Source organism: Geotrypetes seraphini, chromosome 12 (assembly GCF_902459505.1).
Source record: "Geotrypetes seraphini chromosome 12, aGeoSer1.1, whole genome shotgun sequence".
Lineage (NCBI taxonomy): Eukaryota > Metazoa > Chordata > Amphibia > Gymnophiona > Dermophiidae > Geotrypetes > Geotrypetes seraphini.
The window spans coordinates 77,269,568-77,291,366 of record NC_047095.1 but is presented as its reverse complement, the minus strand read 5'-3'; the positions used below and the strand labels follow the sequence as shown (position 1 = coordinate 77,291,366).

The 21,799-nt window shown below is 46.4% G+C and overlaps 1 protein-coding gene across 1 annotated transcript in view; it reads left to right on the top strand.

Annotated features, from left to right (window-relative positions):
* MPL (MPL proto-oncogene, thrombopoietin receptor) overlaps positions 1-21,799 on the top strand; it is a 135,253-nt gene that overhangs the window by 69,897 nt on the left and 43,557 nt on the right. Inside the window, exons 5-9 of the mRNA XM_033915538.1 lie at positions 703-859; positions 1,780-1,888; positions 7,852-8,060; positions 9,003-9,145; positions 17,421-17,567. Of these exons, the coding sequence (XP_033771429.1) occupies positions 703-859; positions 1,780-1,888; positions 7,852-8,060; positions 9,003-9,145; positions 17,421-17,567 (765 nt within the window). The remainder of the gene's footprint in view (positions 1-702; positions 860-1,779; positions 1,889-7,851; positions 8,061-9,002; positions 9,146-17,420; positions 17,568-21,799) is intronic.

The following is a 21,799-nucleotide window of genomic DNA, read 5'->3' as shown; positions in this document are numbered from 1 at the left end:
AAGCACAGCAAGACTCGACAGTAGCAGTGTTTCAGAAATTGTGCCTTTGTCAAGAGTCTTGAAGGTTGATTTCAATCCCTCACAAATGAGGGGTAGATCGCTAATAGCAATTGTGCAGTGAACAGCAAGATAATTGGGGTCCAAAATGGAGATAAAGCTACAGCCTCAGCACCCTGAGGTTGTGGGTTCAAACTCATACTGTTCCTTGTGACCCTGGGAAGTCATTTAATCCCCCCATTGCCCCAGGTAGATAGATAGATTGTGAGCCCACCGGGACAGACAGGGAAAAATGTTTGAGTGCCTGAATAAATTCATGTAAATTGTTCTGAGCTCCCCTGGGAAAACTGAATAAATAAATAAATGTTACAGATGATCTGAAAAGGAATAAGAACAGAACTGAAAATCTCATGATGCTTCTGGGCAGTTCTGCTTTCTAATGTCAAAATGGATATAGCACAATTAATAAGAGTTCAGACAAGGATGACAAAAATGATAAAGAGGGGATGGAAAACCCTTCTTATGAAGAGACTGAACTACTTTATAAAATCGAGGGGTGGTCTGGACATTTACCCGATAAGTTTATCTAGAGAAGGAGGCTAGGAGTCTCCGTTAATATCTCTGCCTGGAGAGGGGCAGGGTCTGGGTATTTCACTTGACAATCCCTCTGAAGGGTTTCAGCCCTTTTCTCTTTCATTCTTATAGATAGATGTTGGGGACACAACAGTCTATGACCTTCGTAACCTAAAACCAGGAGTGCAGTACCACATCCGTGTTCGCTCAAAGCCCAATGACGTGTCACTGAGTGGATTCTGGGGACCCTGGTCAGAAACAGTAACCATAGTTACCCCCCTATCTTCAGGTAAGTGACTATCTTTGACCAATATACCTGAAGTGGCGTCTGACTGGCGTTCTTATAATTAAGAGATTCCATCACCTGGCTATTGGCCCAGTAGGTCTCTTCTGAGACACATGGTCTACATCTGTCACATAGAAGATACCCAACTCCCCTCACAATGCTACTGGCCCAATGTATCACATCTACGACAGCCCTCCTCACAGTACTACCTAGCCTACACCTGTCACATATGAGACACCCTCCTCACCTTGATACTGGGCCCAACACTTCATATCTGAGACCTACCCTCATCGTACTAATGGTCCAGTGTTTCACATCTGAGACACCTCCTCATAGTACAGTAACGTGTCGAGCTTTACGAATGTAGAGATGATGCGGTATACAAACCTAAGGTTTAGATTAGATTAAATTAGTACTACCTGGCCTACACCTGTCACATCTGGGACACCCTCCTCACCTTGCTACTGGGCTTAATAGGTCTATTTTGAAACATCTGTCACATAGAACATTGGTCCCCAACCCTGTCATGGAGGATATGTATGGGGAAGATCTGCACTTCTATCATCTTCATTACATGTAAATAAATCCCTTTCATGAATATTCATTAGGGCTATCCTGAAAACCTGCCTGGCTAGTGGTCCTCCAGGACAGGGTTGGGGACCACTGACTTAGAAGATACCCTCTCATTGTGCTACTAGGCCCAAGTCCCCTCACTGTGCTACTGGCCCAATGTATCACAAATAACAGCCCCCCTCACAGTACTACCTTGCCTACACCTGTCACATCTGGGCAACCCTCCTCACCTTGTTACTGGGCCCAGTAGGTCATGTCTCAGAAACCCCCTCACTGCACTATGCTGAGGATCCATCTTGCGCACTGCAGTGCTTTTTCTCATTTAACCAACTACATTTTATCTTTTGCAGATGAGATCAGCTTGTGCTGCTTCACCTCTGACCTGCTGTGGGTAATCTGTGAATGGAAATGGGACACAGAGAATCCAGACGTATCCCATGCTCTCTTTTATAAGCAGATGTAAGCCCTTAGAAGTCACATTTGCATTCATATCAGAGGAAGAGGCTGGGGAGACTATAGGCAGATAGGAGACTGAGAGACGATGGGCACAGGGGATAAATCCAAGCCTGGGACATTGGGAATGAGTGTGCAGAGATGCCTAGGGGGTTGGTGCAATGCCTGACAGGGGAGAGAGAGGGAAGGGTGCTGGACGCAGAGCCTGACAGGGGAGGAAGGAAGGAGGCTGGGTGCAGAATTTGATGGGACAGGATACTTGAATATTATACCCCCCCCCCCCCCCCCGACTTATATTTGAGTCAACCATTTTCCTCCTTTTTGGGGGGAAAGGGGAGTCTTGACTTAAATTCGGATTGACTTATATTCGAGTATAATGTTAAAATCTAAGCGGTTTATAATACAGTGGTACCTCGGTTTACGAGTGTACTGGTTTGCGAGTGTTTTGCAAGACGAGCAAAACACTCAGCAAACTTTTGTCTCGTAAACCGAGCACTGCCCCGATAAACGAGCACTCAGCAATGGTGGCCCAGGGATAAGAACTTGCCTGCGGGTGCTGCACAGCAATTCCAAAGTGTTGCCTTCCTTCCTCGGGGTCCCCATGCAGCTGCCATCCTGCTTCTGCGATGCCTCTGCCATCCGTCAGCGCTCTCCTGGCTCCCATCTAAACAGCCAGCCTGAATGAGCATGCACGTGACTTCTCTTTCCTCTACTAAGGCAGCCGCTCCCCCGACAACACGCTTACCACGTACAAGCACGCAGGACGTCTTTGTACGTGGTGAACGTGTTGTCGGGGGAGCGGCTGCCTTAGGAGAGGAAAGAGAAGTTGCGCGCATGCTCATTCAGGATGGCCAGTTTAGATGGGAGCCGGGAGAGCGCTGATGGATGGCAGAGGCATTGTAGAAGCAGGAGGGCAGCCGCATGGGGACCCCGAGGAAGGAAGGCAACACTTTGGAATCGCTGTGCAGCACCCCCAGGCAAATTCTCACCCCTGGGCCACCATTGCAAACTTCAGTTGAGGAACGAATCTTCTGAGTTTGCATTAAAGCCTATGGGGAACTTTGCTTTGAAAAACGAGCATTTTGGATTACGAGCATAGAAACATAGAAACATAGAAATTGACGGCAGAAAAGGGCCATAGCCCATCGAGTCTGCCCATACCAATGACCCACTCCCTGATTCTTACTCCCCTATAGATCCCACATGAATATCCCATTTTCTCTTAAAATCTGACACGCTGTTGGCCTCAATCACCTGCTGAGGCAGCTCGTTCCAATGATCAACCACCCTTTCGGTGAAGAAGTACTTCCTAGCATCACCTTGAAATTTCCCTCCCCTGATTTTCAGCGAGTGTCCTCTGGTTACCGTGGGCCCTGTAAGACTGAAGATATCATCTTTCACCTCTATACGCCCCGTGATATATTTAAAGGTCTCAATCATGTCCCCCCTCTCTCTTCGCTCCTCCAGTGAGTACATCCGCAGTTTTTTTAACCTTTCTTCATACGTGAGATCCCTGCCCCAAGACCATCCTGGTAGCCATTCGTTGAACCGACTCAACTCTCAACACATCTTTCCGGTAGTGTGGTCTCCAGAATTGAACACAATACTCGAGATGAGGTCTCACCATGGATCTGTACAGTGGCATTATAACTTCAGGTTTTCTGCTGACAAAACCCCTACGGATGCAGCCCATCATTTGTCTTGCCTTGGATGAAGCCTTCTCCACATGATTGGCAGCCTTCATATCATTGCTAATGATCACTCCTAAATCTCGTTCCACCGTGGTCCTGGACAAGGTTTCACCATTTAGTGTGTATGTTCTGTGTGGATTTTTTTGCCTAGGTGCATTACTTTACATTTTTTAGCATTGAAGCCTAACTGCCAAGTTGATGACCACTGTTCTAGCTGTCGTAGGTCCTGCGTCATAAAGTCAGGCACACTGCTTTTGTCTACTATGTTGCATAGTTTGGCGTCGTCGGCAAACAGTGATACCTTTCCTCTAAGCCCTTGGGTCAAATCTCTTATGAATAAATTGAACAGAATCGGCCCTAAGACAGAGCCCTGAGGTACTCCACTCATCACTGCTGACGTTTTGGAGGGGATACCATTCACCATCACCCATGATCCTGGAACAGATTATGCTCGTAAACCAAGGTACCACTGTATAAAATAAGGGAATAAAACACGACAAGACAAACTATTCCTTAGAGATCTAACGTACTTGTCCCAAACTTCCTTGAATTCAGATACACTTTTTTTCTCTGCTACCTCCACCAGGAAGCCATTCCAAGCATTAACTACACTTTGTGAAAAAGTGTTTCCTGAGGTTACTTTCACTTCAAAATATGCCCCCTCATTCCAGAGTTTCCTTTCAATTGAAAAGAGACTCACCTCATATGCATTTATGCCACATAAGTATTTAAACATCTCTCAAGAAAAAACAAGAGTAATAAACTAACTCAAAAATACACAACAAAATATTACTCATCAGGGATGGGCTAAACACCCCCAATAAACATTTAATGCGAAAAAGTGGAGAAAAAGCTTCAAAATTTCATATGTATCAGCAGTAAACTATCAAAATGATACAAGTTCAAATCTGCTTAATTTACTATCATTGGCAAAAAAACTATTACAAAACACTGCTGTTAAATTAATCTATCACGCAAAAAACTTTGACCATGTCACTCCTCTCCTTCACAAAGCACATTGGCTACCTATCACTCATCGCCTTTCCTATAAAATACTCCTCCTCACCTTTAAAACAAAAAACTCTAACCAATCGATGTTCATAGATAAACTTCTGATCCCTTACTCACCATCTAGGGCTCTCCGATCTAATAATCAAAATCTAACTAATAGCCAATCTGTCAATCAAATCAGAAAAGATTCTGGAAGTCTGGAAAGTGGCGAATGTTACACCGATCTTCAAAAAAGGTTCGAAGGGAAATCCAGGAAACTACAGACCAGTGAGTCTGACTTCGGGAAAGATGGTAGAGGTGCTGATAAAGGACCGCATCATCGATCACCTTGATGAACACAAACTGATGAGGACCAGCCAGCACGGCTTCAGTAAAGGAAGATCTTGCTTGACAAACTTACTGCACTTCTTCGAAGGAATAAATAGGCAGATAGACAAGGGTGACCCAGTCGACATCGAATATCTAGATTTTCAGAAGGCGTTCAACAAGGTCCCGCATGAACATCTACTTCGAAAAATTGCGAGCCATGGAATAGATTAAAAACTGGTTGGCGGATAGGAAACAGAGAGTGGGGGTGAATGGACAATACTCAGACAGGAAAAGCGTCACGGGTGGAGTGTCGCAGGGTTCGGTGCTTGGGCCTGTGCTTTTCAACATATTTATAAATGACCTAGAAATTGGCATGACGAGTGAGGTGATTAAATTTGCGGATGATACAAAGTTATTCAGAGTAGTGAGGACATAGAAGTATTACGAAGACCTACAACGAGACATAAACACACTCGAGGGATGGGCTGCGAAATGGCAAATGAGGTTCAACGCAGATAAGTGCAAGGTAATGCATGTCGGTAACAAAAATCATATGCACAAATACAGGATGTACGGTGCTATACTCGGAGAGAGCCTCCAGGAAAGAGACTTGGGAGTACTTGTAGACAAGTCAATGAAACCGTCCGCGCAATAAGAACATAAGCATCGCCTCTGTCGAGTCAGACCATAGGTCCATCGCACCCAGCAGTCCGCTCCTGCGGCGGCTCCCCAGGTCAGTGACCTGTAAGTGATCCTTTACTTAAGACATTTTGTCCTGTATAGTACCCCTCTAACTATACCCTTCAATCCCCTTTTCCTTCAGGAACTTACCAACCCCTTTTTGAAACCCAAAATCGTACTCTGCTCTACCACCTCCTCTGGAAGCGCATTTCAGGTATCCACCACCCTCTGAGTGAAGAAGAACTTCCTAGCATTTGTTCTGAATCTGTCTCCCTTCAATTTTCTTGAGTGCCCTCTTGTCCTTGTTTTCCCCACCAGTCTGAAGAATGTGTGGCGGTGGCGAAAATGGCAAACAGAATGCTAGGAATGATTAAGAAGGGGATCACGAACAGATCTGAAAAGGTTATCATGCCGTTATACCGGATCATGGTACACCCCCACCTGGAATACTGCGTCCAACACTGGTCGCCGTACATGAAAAAGGAGATAGTACTACTCGAAAGGGTCCAGAGAAGAGCAACAAAAATGGTTAAGGGACTGGGGAGTTGCAGTACAATGAGAGGATAGAGAAACTGGGCCTCTTCTCCCTTGAAAAGAGGAGACTGAGAGGGGGCATGATCAAAACTTTCAAAATATTGAAGGAAATTGACTTAGTAGAGAAAGAGAGATTGTTCACCCTCTCCAAGGTGAATAGAACGAGAGGCACTCGCTAAAGTTAGAAGGGAAAAGATTCCGTACAAACGTAAGGAAGTTCTTCTTCACCCAGAAAGTGGTAGAAATCTGGAATACTCTTCCAGAGGCTGTTATAGAGGAAAGCATCCTTCAGGGATTCAAGAAAAGGGTGGATAAGTTCCTGCTGGAACAGAACATACGCAGGTAAGGCTAGACTGAAATAGGACACTGGTCTTTGACCTACGGGCCGCTGCATGAGCAGACCGCTGGGCACGATGGACCACTGGTCTGACCCAGCAGTGGCAAATCTTATGTTCTTATTTTAAGGTTGAGGATGAATTTACTCTCCTTCAACCAAGAGGTAACAAGTGTACATTTCTGGTTGACTGAAGTAATTTGGGAGGAGTTGGATGGATTAATAAAGATGAAAACCTGTATATTTGTAAATGTGTTCTTTTAAGTATTGATTCTCCCTGTCTGCTGAGTTATTGGAAGAATTGAATACTTCCGCTTTCACCTTCTCTTTGTTTAAGTTGTTTTAAAATTTTATGTATGTAACAAATTTGTAAACCGTTTTGGATTAAAGACGGTATAGAAATTTTTTAAATAAATAAATCTACATAAACAAATTATGTGAAATCTAATGATTGGAGGAGTGTAAGCAGTGGTGTAAAAAAATAATAGAGTAGAAGAAAGAATGGAGCCCTGTGGGACTCCAGAGATACAAGAGTGGTCAGAGAGGAGAATGAGCAACCATATCAAAGCCTCCATTAGGAAGTCTAGTAGTTGAAAGTAGATCACTTTCTCCATTAAGCTTAAATACAAAGCATAAGGAATTGATAATAGTGAGCGATAATTTGGGGGCTGGAGCCTGGTTTGCCAAGGATCAAAGAAAACTTAAAGTGCTCTATCTGAAAATAAGTCACATGAGCTAAATCCCAAACCAAAACTACTGGAGGATATTTCATAATCAAACTCAAAGGAGTGGAAAAGTCCAAAGACCAGTGAGCTCAGAATATTTCAAACACTCTTTCTTTATTTCTTCAATGTGACATACACAGACTTGACATGCACATGTTTCGGCCTAAGTGGTCTGCCTCAGGAGTCTCAAAGAGTTGTATAGCACCCAAAAATCACATCCGATGACCACGTTACCCTTATTTATTTATTTAATTTATTTATTCAATTTTCTATACCGTTCTCCCAGGAGAGCTCAGAACGGTTCACATGTGTTTATTCAGATGATTTATATAATCACGTAGTAGAAACATGTGCATGTCAAGTCTTTGGTTGGACTTTTTCACTCCTTCGAGTTTGGTGTTGAGTTTGTGGATTTGACTCTCCTGTGCTATCCTATCTGGATATTTCATAATGGCAGGACACGGATTCTGCAGAATGTAGATAAGGAGATTCCTTTGGGAGGATGAAAGAGAGTGAAACAGAGACATGGCCAAATGGACCATCCAATCTGCCTATCCACAGTAACCATTATCTCTTCCTCTCTCTAAGAGATCCCACCTGCCTATCCTAGGCTTTCTTGAGGGTGGGAATGGGAGAAGCATATAACTGTCATTTACATCTTGACTTTATCTGGCTATTTTTCAGAGATCTGGTCTGGCAGAGATGTGGAGCCAGGAATAAAAGCCACAATGGCTCTTCACTGCACAACTGGAAGAAGAATCAGGATGAATCCTTGCACCATTGTGCATTCAGGCCAGAACATGACAGCAAAATTTATGTCATTGTAAATATTACAACAGCGTTGCATCTCGTCTTCACCTATGTCAAAGAGCCATTCATATTACAACACATAGGTGAGTAAATGCCAAGGGAACACAAGAAATGCCTCCTTTTATGCATCTGACTTTTTCCTGAAGTTAAACCAGTGCTATTTCCTACAATTACTGTTAAATGATTGAGGCAGTTTTTAATTATGGATCAGATTCAGCTGATGAGCAAAATTCAGCCATGAGAAAACACACAAGACCTGATATTCTGTCACAAGCATTAAACCTAGACATTCAGGTCCAGATTCTATAGATGGCATCCCAATTGTAGGCAGCAGTAGGCATCCTACTGCTGTCTAACCAGTCAATTGTGATACACGTTTTGTAAAAAAAAACAACAACTCCCGAAACAGGCCACCTACATTGGAGGCGCCTCCGGGAGCATAGGGAGGGACGCAAGCCCACCTAAGGCTAGACACAGACATGATTTCACCCGGAAGTAGCCTTAGGCAGACCTAGGCAGCCGAACACCTCTCCCTAGGCCAGCAGTAGATGCATACAATGTAAACCAGCAAAATGCTGGCCTACATTGTAAGTAGACGTGGCCATTAAGCTTATCGCAGCAAGGGATCTCCCTGACGCAATATGTTTAGCAGCCACCAGTCCCCCCCATCCCTCGAACGAACGCGGCAGGAGGGATGCCTAATACCTCCTGCCTGGAACACCATCACCCTGATGATTGCTGGCAGGACAGTGCCGAATCCCTCCTGCCGGAACACCCCCCACCGTAGAAATCGCAACGTCGATGCCACCCCCCCTCCCCAGACCCGCTAACCTTTAATGATGGCTGGCCGGCCAGGTCTTCCCACCTCCGAAATGGACCAACCGGAATCTTATGTTTATTAAATTGTTATTGTGAATTATCTCAGTTTCTTAGTTATGTGGATGCCAATGATTCATAATTGCTTCTGGCCATTGTTTGTATCATTAATAAAACTTATTTTTAAACAAAGCACTCTCTCTTTACAGTGCTTACAGAGCCACCAAAGGTGCAGAAAGTGGAGGTGTCTGGATCCAGCCTTCATCTGGAGTGGGAGCCTCCACTATTAGAATTATCAGAGCATATGATTTACCAGATTAGATACACAGAAGAAAATGGAACGGAATGGAAGGTATCTTCTAAAAACCACTAAAAAGAAACCCCCAAAGTGCCTAGTATCAAACCACGCTATGTCCTGAGCATTCGTGTGCTGAAATGCTAAACGGTGCAGAGTGGTAGGGGAGATGACAAAAGTGAAAAACATATTTTTTTACTTTGCAGTATTTTAGAATATTTTGATTTTAAAAGAATTCTTAATGTACTAGATTTAATAACTTGACACCAGATGTGCTGCAGTAGTTTCCTTGTATTTGCAAAGATAATCAATAGTTGATCCTATTATCCTCTTTAATAAAACCCTAATCGCGCATGCGCACTTACGACGACGTGATCCCTGCCTCCGTGATTTGTGCCTCCGTGGCCGTGTTCAGTTTGTGGCGCATGCGGCAGTTTGAGCGGCGGTGGTGATAGGTGGCAGAGAAAGCAACAGCAGGAGAATTCACCGCCGAGAGCAACGGCCGGAGGGTATCCTTCAGCCTGGATGAGGCAGACAGGGTGCAGGTGCTGCGAGGCGTCCGGCTGTTACTGCTGCACAGGGGACTGCTTCATAGGATCCACAGCGCCTTCGACTCCTCACATCCCCTGCACCGATACCAGCGGGTAGTTGGCAGCATCAGGGCCCTCTCCAGTTGAGCGTGAGAACACAGCTCCGCCCCTCCCCCGAACCAGCAGGGGACTGCTTCATAGGATCCAGCCGTTCGGTGTGTCGATGAAGGCGCACGACAAAGGCGCATGTGCCTTTGTGAAGCGACTGCCAAAAAGCAGACCGAACTGCTACAGACCAGACAGCTACCAGAATAACTTGAACCTCTCTGCGATACCAGACCGATAGTCAGATAAATATCTGCACTGCATGTTGATCTCCACATTAACACTGAAGCGGCCAAGAACCCTTACAACCGCAGCAGCCAGAGCCAACCACCAGTTCCTGCCCACCTGCCTGCTCCCACCAACACTAGCGACCTGCCAAGGTTCTTACCTAAGGTTTTGTTAAGATTTCGCTAAAGTATTTTGTTACTATTTACTGCCAAAGTTCTTACCTAAGGTTCTGTTAAGATTTTGCTAAAATATTTTGATGATATTACTGGCTACTTCTTAAGAATCATATTTATCTGAACCACCCTAAGGGCGGTATCAATCTGCAACAACCAAACAACCTAGAAATTAGGAGCACCAGGGAAACCAACAGTTATCGTAACAGGAAGTTCTACCCTGCAAACATGAATTTCCTATTGATTTTATTGTTCTATCTAATAAGCAGCAGCATCAAAGATGTTAACTCACTCTATCCACAATTACACTCAATCCATTACCCTAATTTATCAACCCAACACATAATTAATCCACAAGAAGACAGGATAAACCACATTAACGTAATCTCAAATAAAGGAAGACATCGACAAAGCCTTAAAAAAAGAACAAGAGAAGTAAAACCTATTAGAACCTCTACTCCTACCAAATAGAGAGTTGCGCGGGGACAGAAATCCCACCCGTCCCCGCCAAAGTCTCACCCGTCCCCACCCGTCCCCGTGAGGAATCCCTCCATCCCCACCCGTCCCCGCGAGGAATCCCCTCCGTCCCCGCCCGTCCCCACGAGGAATCCCCTCCGTCCCCGCCCGTCCCCGTGAGGAATCCCCTCCGTCCCCGCCCGTCCCTATAAACTTCAGAAATAGTTATTTCATTTAATTATGCTACTGAATTAAAGGCTCTGGTAGAAATCCATTTACAAATAAGCAAAAAGACTTTATTAATTTGGAAACATTAATTGGGAAGAATACATACTTTGCAAACGGGTTTCTACCAGAGCCTCTTTTATTTATAAATTTTTATCAACACAACTAATATACTACTTTATCCTGAAGCAAAAAAAAAAAAAGAAATAGAATTCTTTTCCTACCTTTGTTGCCTGGTTTCTGCTTTCCTCATGTTCTCATTCAGTTCCTTCCATCCACTGTCTCTCTTCCTTCTGCGTCTTCCATTTGCTCTGTTACTGTGCCTCTCCCTTTCTCCCCCCTTCCAAATTGGTCTGGCACCCATCTTCTTCCCTCCGCTCCCCCCATAGTCTGGCATCTCTGTCTTCTTCCCTGCCAGCGTCTTCTCCCCACTCTCTCTTCCCCATTTCCTTTCAGCGTCCTTCTCCCCCCCCATCTTCCCCATGTCCTGTCAGCGTCCTTCTCCCCCTCTGTCTTCCCCATGTCCTTTCAGTGTCCTTCTCCCCCCTCTGTCTTCCCCATGTCCTTTCAGCGTCCTTCTCCCTCTCTGTCTTCCCCATGGCCTTTCAGCGTCCTTCTCCACCCCCCGTCTTCCCCATGGCCTTTCAGCGTCCTTCTCCACCCCTTTGTCTTCCCCATGTGCTTTCAGCATCCAACTCCCCCCCGTCTTCCTCATGTCCTGTCAGCGTCCTTCTCCCCCTTCTGTCTTCCACAAATGCTTTCAGTGTCCTTCACCCCCCCCCCCGTCTTCCCCATGGCCTTTCAGCGTCCTTCTCCACCCCTTTGTCTTCCCCAGTGCTTTCAGCGTCCTTCTCCCCCCTCTTTCTCTCCCGCCCCGGGTGCAGCACAGCCGGCCAGGTCCCCTTACTTTTGTTGCGCTTCCCCGACCGACCGACAACAGCCCCGGTCTGACAAACTTCCCTGCCCTTAACCGCGAATCTAAATTTCCTTCTTACAGCTGCTGTAAGAAGGTAATTTAGATTCGCGGTTAAGGGCAGGGAGGTTTGTCGGACCAGGGCTGTTGTCGGTCGGTCGGGGAAGCGCCACAAAAGTAAGGGGACCTGGCCGGCTGTGCTGCACCCGGGGCGGGGCGGACCGCCTCCCTCCCTTGGTAGCTACTCGAGCCGCGAGGTTACTCCTCCTTACCTACCCTGCCTGCAGCACAGAGCCGAACGGAAGTCTTCCCGACGTCAGCGCTGATGTCGGGAAGACTTCCGTTCGGCTCTGTGCTGCAAGCAGAGCAGGTAAGGAGAAAAGCCGCGCGACTTAGTACATCCAGCCCCGCAGGAACCCCGCTACCCTCGGAGGCGTCCCCACAGGATCCCCGCGACCCTAGGGGATGTCCCCATGGGATTCCCGCGACCCTAGGGGGCGTCCCCATGGGATTCCCGTGACCCTAGGGGGCGTCCCCACGGGATCCCCATGACCCGAAGGGGGAACCCGCGGGATGCCCATGGGTCCCGCGGGATTCCCGTCGTTCCCGTTCCTGTGCAGCTCTCTACTACCAAACCTATCACTTCCGCTTCTATCCCCTGCGCATATCTTAACACCAGATCTGTCAGGAATAAACTTCTCTAATTAAAGACTGGATCATCAGAAAGCAAATAGCCTGTCTTTTCCTAACCGAAACATGGCTATTATCTGAAAACGATCCAATAATAATTGACCTTCTACCAGATAATTTTAAAATCCTTACGCTAAACCATGAGGGTAGAAAAGGGGGAGGATTAGCAATTATCCTTAAGGAAGGATTCGAGCTTGAATTATTGGATTCCAAAATGACCTACCAACTAGGAATATTAGCCTGCAACATCAGTTGTAAGGAACTAAAAGAATCTCTGTCTTGCATATTATTCTATGTCCCACTGAAAAACTGGCCAAAAGCCAAAGATGACTTTTATGAATTTGTTCTACATAATTCTATTACTCCTTCCTACAGTATCATCGCAGGCGACATAAACATACACCTAGACATAGAGAACAATCTAGATACGACAGAATTTAATAACTTCCTCACCCACACAAACACATGAAAAAGGTCATCACTTAGACGTAGTAGCTATGTCCACAAAGGATATTTTAGACCCCGCCATCTCTCTGCATGATGGCATCTGGTGTCACGATATCTGGTCTGACCATTTTACTTATTACTTCAAGTTAAGCTGGACCCACTTAAAATCTGAAACACATCCAAAGACAAAAAGAGAACATCACACAAGAGGCCTTATCAATCTAGAAGAATACTGGTCACAATACGAACCACAAGCAGGGACAGGAGAAGGAATCGATTTTTGGGATCACTGGACGAAAACTAACATATCCATCTTAGATAAAATTGCCCCTAAACAAATTAGTAAAAGCGGCGTAAAAAAACATAACAAATGCTTTGACACTAAACTCCTAAAAATGAAACAACTAGTAAGACGACTAGAAAGAATTTGGAAAAAAACAGGTGATTCGTCAGACCGTAACAACTGGAGATCCAACATAAAAATCTACAATCAACTGATAAAAGACAAACGTAAAGCATTCGACTCTTCCAAAATCAACTTATCTAACACCAACTCAAAAGGAATCAATACAAAAGAGCTGTTCAACTTAGTTACAAATTTATTTGACAGCACACGCCACACTCAACTCGTACACAATACTAATCTACCTTCAGCAAATGATTTAGCACACCACTTTGATTCAAAAATCAAAAATCTAAGAAACAACTGCTCAACAAATGACACCAATGATCACCAAACAACTAACACACAAGGAAATAAAATACCAGCAGACATGATCTGGAATTCCTTTCACGATCCGGAATGGAACAATTATATCACACTCTATAACAAATACTCTAAATCTTACTGCGCACTGGACTCATGTCCCCCGGAAATTATGAAAGCAGCTCCACAAGACTTTACACCATCTTTGCTGCGCTACTTAACCCACAACCTAAATAATGGAAAGTTCCTCACGGATAACGGTCACATAATAATAACCCCAATTCCAAAAAATAACAAAATATCACCAGAACTGGTAACCAACTACAGTGGCGTACCAAGGGGGGGGGGCCGGGGGTGGAAGTCCGCCCTGGGTGCACAGCCGGCTGGGTCCACACTCTAGAGCGTCCTGCGCTGCTCTGAACTGCACCTCAGCGCGGCTGTCATACTTATGTGGGCAGCCTCGCTGAAGTGCAGGAAGGTCCCGCGCTGCTGCCTCTGCTCTGGAAGTGGTAAGTGATGGGGGGGGGGGGGTGGACTGGTAGCCGCAGATATTGCGGGACTAAGAGCAGAGGAGTGCAGGCTTCTTGGTTGGATCTCTACAAAGACGCGATTATGCCGAATAAACGAAGTGGCCAAAATGGTTATTTCTTCTTCATGCTGGATAATTGCGGTGCCACGGATTGCTGGTGAAAGGGGTGTGAGACGCTGTGCCGCTTTGTTCTGCCGATTGGCAGGTAGGAGTCGCGCAGTACCACGTGGTTTTTGGAAACACTTTTTGTTGTTATTATGTGGACTGTAAGCATTGGATGTGGAGCACCACGGGGACACTGGTGGTTTAAGGGGTTGCTTAATCCACTTTTTTAAAATGATGCTTTATCTTCATTCAGCAGAAGCAGTCATCGTGGGACCTTGCTGATTTGGGTGGTGGAAGGAGAAAAAAGGGGTCAGGGTGGTATGGAGGAATGGTGAAGGGTGAGAAAGGGGATCAAGGTGGTATGAAAGGGTGTAGAGGATGAGAAAGTGGGTCAGGGTGGCATGGAAGGGTGAGAAAGGGGGTCAGGGTGGTGTGGAGGGTAAGAAAGTGGATCAGAGTGGTATGGAAGAATGGTGAAGGGCGAGAAAGGGGGGTCAGGGTGGTATGGAAGGGTGTGGAGGGTAAGAAAGGGGGTCAGTGTGGTATGGAATCATGGTGAAGGGTGAGAAAGGGGGGTCAGGGTGGTATGGAATCATGGTGAAGGGTGAGAACGGGGGTCAGGGTGGTATGGAATCATGGTGAAGGGTGAGAAAGGGGTCAGGGTGGTATGGAATCATAGTGAAGGGTGAGAACGGGGGTCAGGGTGGTATGGAATCATGGTGAAGGATGAGAACAGGGGTCAGGGTGGTATGGAATAATGGTGAAGGGTGAGAACAGGGGTCAGGATGGTATGGAATCATGGTGAAGGGTGAGAACGGGGGTCAGCATGGTATGGAATCATGGTGGAGGGAGAGAAAGGGGGCAGATGCTGATGGAAGTGGGAGGAAGGGAGAAGAGAGAGTGAAATGCCAGACCATGGGGGTGTGAGAGAGGGAAGGAGAGGAGAGAGATGTCAGACCATTGGAGGAAGGAAAGGAAGAAGATGGATGCCAGACCAATGGGGGTGAAGGGAGATATGGAAGGGGGAGGCATAAAGTTTCTGAAAGGGGAATAGAAGGAGAGAAGATGCCATATAGAAGGGGCAGAGAGAGGGTAGACAGTGGATGAAAGGAAGAGAGTGACAAGAAGATGAGGAAAGCAGAAACCAGAGTAGACAAGGTAGAAAAAAAAAATTCTATTTATTTATTTATTTTTTGCTTTATGGGAGATGCATTGCTGTTTTTGTGGTGTTGCATTGTATGTAGAGTCCAGCTTCTTAGTGCTTCAGTTTAACCTTTGTCTACGTATTTTTATTCTATCTCCCCAGTTATAAAACTGTAGAGCGTTTCTTAGCGTTTGCATCTGAGCTGTTACCACCATGGCTAAAAACCACACTACAGTTTTGTAAAAGGGGGAGGTGTTAGTTTGTGATTACATACTAGGCGCAGATTTTTTCTGTGTGTTTGAAAAGACATGGTTTTCAGTTAGGATTGACTGTGTAGGATTGATCTGTACTAGTCTGGCTTGTTTAGTTTATTGAAGTACTGCTCACTGCAGTATGTAAGATGCTAACTTTTCCTAGGTACACTCTTGTGTGATGTGTGGATTGTTACTAAAATCATGTTTTTCATACAGATGGGGGGTGTGTCAAAAAATGATGGGCCCTGGGTGTCACATATGCTAGGTACGCCACTGACCAACTATAGACCAATATCATCCATCCCACTTGTTGTAAAAATCATGGAAGGATTAGTACATACGCAACTGATGGAATATCTTGACCAGTTCTCTCTCCTACACGAAACTCAATCCAGTTTCAGACCTCTATTCAGTACTGAGACAGTAATTGCGGCTATCTTAGATAATCTACGTCTCTTGTTCAGCAAGGGCGTTAATGCCCTGATCATGCAGTTTGATATGAGCTCTGCCTTTGATCTGGTGGACCATGGGAAAATGCTGCAATGCCTGGATTCTATTGGCATTGGGGAAGAGGTATTGAACTGGTTTTGAGGCTTCCTTAAGTCCCGTACTTATCAAGTACGTTTCAATTATGATCTCTCCGACTCCTGGAGCAATCCATCTGGCGTACAGCAAGGCTCACCACTATCCCCACTGCTTTTCAGTATCTACATGTCCTCACTAGGTGCGCAACTAACCCAGCTGGGGATAAAAATATTCAGTTATGCAGATGACTTTACGATCATCATCCCATTTGCTAACTCTCTCTCGGAAGTTACTCCCAAAGCATCAGAAGCACTAAACTTGATGGAGCAATGGATGTCTGAATTCACACTGAAACTTAATTCAAAGAAAACAAAATTATTTGTAGCCTCGCTACATCCGTCTGACAACAAAACACCACTATACATCAACAAAATTAGCTATCCTATTCAGACAACTATGAAGATATTGGGTGTAACACTAGATCAGTGCCTAACCATGAAAGACCAAGTGGACTCCTTGATCAGCAAGGGTTTCTTCACCTTATGAAAACTTCGATCCATTAGAGCATATTTTGACATGTCAGCATTCAGAATTCTAGTACAATCCCTTGTACTGAGTCAAGAGGAGAGAGGAAGCAGATCGGGCAGGCAGGAGGAGAGAGGCGAACAAGTAGGGAGGCAGAGAGAGGCGCTAGGAGCGCCGGAATGCATGGCAAGAACTTCGGGGCAGTGGCAAGAGTAACTCCGCCCACCCCCACCGCGTCAGCAGCTCACGACCAGGCTCCTCCATTAAAAGAGGCAAGCCAATGGGTGTAGCATTGATCGCAGCAAAGAGGAGAGAGGAAGCAGATCGGGCAGGCAGGAGGTGAGAGGCGAACAAGCAGGGAGGCAGAGAGAGGCGCTAGGAGCGCCGGAACACGTGGCAAGAACTTCGGGGCAGCGGCGAGAGTAACTCCGCCCACCCCCACTGCGTCAGCAGCTCGCGACCGGGCTCCTCCATTAAAGGAGGCGAGCCAACGGCACGCAGCCATTCGGCACATGGCGAAAGCGAGCGGCAAAGGCGCTCGCCTTAGCAAGAGCGCCTTTGCGAAGAAGCCTTAAGAAGGGCCAACTTAAGATGACAAGGGAATTCTAGGGCAGCGAGAGGACCTCTAAAAACCCTATCCCTTCACCCCAATTGTACAAACTCTCACAACAGCCACCCTCTCAGACACCCTTATCTCATAAACTCTCAGAAACCCTATTCTTTCATACTCTAAATTTCCATTTCTCTAACTTTTCTAATTCTCTATCTTACTGACAGGCAGACCTAGCTTACAACTTAGATATGGCATGGAGGACAAGAAGCGCCAAGTCTACAATCAAGCCCAGCATTCCAATCGCCATGGGGATCCAGGAGGCGACCAAGGACTGCATGCGAAAGGAGGAGGACCTAGGACGGTGGACAGAGGTCTCTGTCTCTGTGCAGACCGAGACCATAGAAACATAGAAGATGATGGCAGAAAAGGGCTACAGCCCATCAAGTCTGCCCACTCTGCTTACCCACCCCCTGTCTATGCCCTAATGACCCAATTTCCTTATCTTGACCCTCATAGGGATCTCACATGGGTAGCCCATTTATTCTTAAAGTCTGGCACGCTGTCTGCCTCGATCACCTGCACTGGAAGCTTGTTCCAATGATCAACCACTCTCTCTGTGAAGAAATACTTTCTGGTGTCGCCATGAAATTTTCCGCCCCTGAGTTTGAGCAGGTGCCCTCTTGTGGCCGAGGGTCCCTTGAGAAAGAAAATATCATCTTCCACTTAGACACGTCCCGTGAGGTACTTAAATGTTTCGATCATGTCTCCCCTCTCCCTACGTTCCTCGAGAGTGTAGAGCTGCAAATTGTTCAGTCTCTCTTCGTACGAGAGACCCTTGAGACCCGAAATCATCCTGGTGGCCGTCCGCTGAACCGATTCCATTCTGCGCACATCTTTACTGTAATGTGGCCTCCAGAATTGCACACAGTATTCCAGATGAGGTCTCACCATGGCCCTGTACAACGGCATTATGACTTCAGGCTTTCGGCTGACGAAACTTCTATTGATACAACCCAATATCTGCCTTGCCTTAGATGAAGCCTTCTCCACTTGATTGGCAGTTTTTATGTCTGCACTGATGATTACTCCTAAATCTCGTTCTGCTGAAGTCCTAGTTAAAATTTCTCCGTTCAAGAAGTACGTCCTGCATGGATTTCCGCTTCCGAGGTGCATGACCTTACATTTCTTAGCATTGAAGCCTAGCTGCCAGGTTGAGGACCAACTTTCCAATGTAAGCAGGTCCTGCGCCATATAATTCTGTAAACTGCATTCACTTACTATATTACATAGTTTGGCGTCATCGGCGAATAGTGTTATTTTACCTTGAAGCCCTTGAGTCAGATTCCCTATGAATATGTTGAAAAGGAGTGGACCCAGGACCGAGCCCTGCGGCACTCCACTGGTCACCTCCGATGTTTTAGAGAGGGTACCATTAACCACCACCCTCTGAAGTCTGCCACTCAGCCAATCATTGACCCATGCAGTTAGTGTCTCTCCTAACCCCATCGATTCCATCTTGCTTAGCAGCCTGCGGTGTGGGACACTGTCAAAAGCTTTCCTGAAGTCCAGGTACACGACATCCAAAGACTCTCCCAAGTCCAACTTTCTTGTTACCCAGTCAAAGAAGCTGATGAGATTGGTTTGGCAGGATCTACCCTTGGTGACTGGGATCCCGAAGATTCCCTTCATTCAAGATCGTGTCCAATTTGCTTTTAATTAGTGTTTCCATGAGTTTGCACACTATTGATGTGAGACTCGCCGGTCTATAATTCGCAGCCTCTGCCCTGCAACCCTTTTTATGCAGAGGAATGACATTAGCTAATTTCCAGTCCAGACCATCCCCCAGCACTACACTACAGTTTCTACGCAGATGGAGGAGGTAGACCAGCTGGATGGTGACCTCATGCTGGAACTAAGGAGCCTCAGGGAGGAGGTGAAACGCCTGAGAAGCATCTGGGAGGATGTCCAGGAGATGTCCCAAATCACCGAGCAGACCCATGACGAGTCCATCCTCGGGACGCCCCAATCATCAGTGTTGAGACCAACAATTGGGATACAGGAAATGGCTGGAGATGCTGACTCCTGGCAGCTGGTGACCTCCTCCACGGGCAAATACAGGAGCCCCCCCCACCTTTTTCAATCTCCTCATCTTCTTCTTTTTCTCATCAATAGGGCAGCTCTATACCAACCCCTCAACTCAACCTGAGGAACAGATTCCAGATTCTTCAGGAAGGAACTACCGATGAGGAACAGGAGCAGGCCCAACTCACAGCTCCATCTCCAGGAACAACTGACCAACCCCCTACGAAGAAGTGCAGAGTAATAGTTATTGGGGACTCCATGCTGAGGGGCACCGAAGGACCAATTTGCAGACCGGATATGGATTCGAGGGAGGTCTGCTCTCTGCCTGGAGCCAGGATACGGGATGTCACCACCTGTCTTGATAGACTACTCAAGCCCCAAGACAACTTTTCCATGCTTCTCGTCCATGTGGGAACAAACGACACTGCAAGGAATACCCCGGAGAACATCACCAGAGACTTTAGAGCTCTGGGCAAAAGGCTGAAGCGGACTGGAGCGCAGGTGGTCTTCTCCTCAATCCTCCCAGTTAGAGGCAAGGGGAGAGCCAGGGATGAGCGTTTCCTGAGGACTAACGAGTGGCTACAAGGATGGTGCCGGGATATGAATTTATGACTCCTGAACCATGGAGAGGCACTACAGGGACTTCAGGGACCAGACCAACTCCATCTGACCAGTAGAGGTAAGTACGTCTTCGGACACCGACTAGCCCGCCTGCTTCGCAGGGCTTTAAACTAGGTAAGTCGGGGGAGGGTACCCACTCACATACCAGTGCAGTAAGGAACTATCCTGATGAGTTGAGTCGAAACTCCGAGGTAAGTACCCACACTGCAAACAGTTCTCTAGGGGTCACACCAACTCAGGTAGAAAAAGTATTAAAGGGACTTAGCAAACATAAGGAGTGGAGGGCTATGTATGTTAATGCACACAGTTTAGGTAATAAAATTCTGGAATTGGAGACTGAAATAAGGAATGCTGACCTAGACATGGCGGCGATATCCGAAACTTGGTTAACAGACTCTCATGGGTGGGATATGGCTATACCGGGTTACAACTTACTTCGTCGGGACAGAGAGGGCAGGTTAGGTGGCGGGGTAGCACTATACATTAAAGAGAACATCAAAACCACCAGGATTACAGATGTCAAGTACACAGGGGAATCCCTCTGGGTAAACCTGGCAAGAACCAGAGAAAAGTGCCTGTATCTTGGTGTGGTATACAGACCCCCTAGACAACTGGATGACATGGACACAGACTTAATTGAAGACATTGAGAATATCACTCTATGGGGAGACTCTGTACTACTTGGGGACTTCAATATGCCTGATGCAGACTGGAACACACTTTCAGCGACAACCAGTGCTAGCAGGAGGCTATTAAACTCCATAAAGGGTGCCCGTCTCAAACAAATGGTAATGGAGCCCACTAGGGCCCAGGCAATCCTCGACCTGGTACTCACCAACAGGGAAAGCGTCTCAGAGATCTCGGTAGGAAATACGCTAGCCTCCAGCGACCACAACATGGTACGGTTCAGCCTTAGGAAGGGCTTCCCCAGATCAAGCACAAAAACAAAGATACTTAAATTCCGAGGCACTGATTTCGCATGCATGGGTGATTTCGTCCATCGGACGCTACAGGACCAAGCTGAGACAGGTAATGTGGAAACTATGTGGTCAACCCTGAAATCAGCCATACACGAAGCAACTGACCGCTACGTAAAATCGGTACATAAACGGCTAAGAAACAATAAACCCCAATGGTTCACCGCAGAGATCTTGCACCTTGTTAAGGAGAAGAAAAAAGCATTTCTTTCCTACAAGCGTACGGAAACAAGAGAAGCTAACATAGAATATAGACCCAGGTCTACAGCGGTCAAAACGGCATTTAGGGAGGCCAAACTTCGTGTGGAAGAAACTCTAGCAAAGAACATTAGGAAGGGGGACAAATCCTTCTTCAGGTATATTAGTGATAGGAAAAAGAACACAGACGGGATAGTACGCCTTAGCAAACCGGATGGGAATTACGTGGAAGCAGATTCAAATAAAGCTGAACTACTGAATGAATACTTCTGCTCAGTCTTCACTTGCGAGGCACCAGGACATGGTCCTCAGTTAGAGGCTAATTCAAGCGCGGATGACCTGTTTCAGAATTTTGAGTTCACACCAGGTGAAGTTTACAGCGAACTGTCAAGACTCAAAGTAAATAAAGCCATGGGACCAGACAATCTGCACCCAAGAGTGCTCAAAGAGTTGTGTGATGTCCTGGCGGAACCGCTAGCTGTGCTCTTCAATCTCTCCCTAAGCACGGGGAGAGTACCCTGGGACTGGAAAACAGCCAATGTCATTCCTCTGCACAAAAAGGGTTGCATGGCAGAGGCTGCGAATTACAGACCGGTGAGTCTCACATCAATAGTGTGTAAACTCATGGAAACATTAATTAAACTCAAATTAGACACGATCCTGAATGAGGGGAATCTACAGGATCCCAATCAACATGGATTCACCAAGGGTAGGTCCTGCCAATC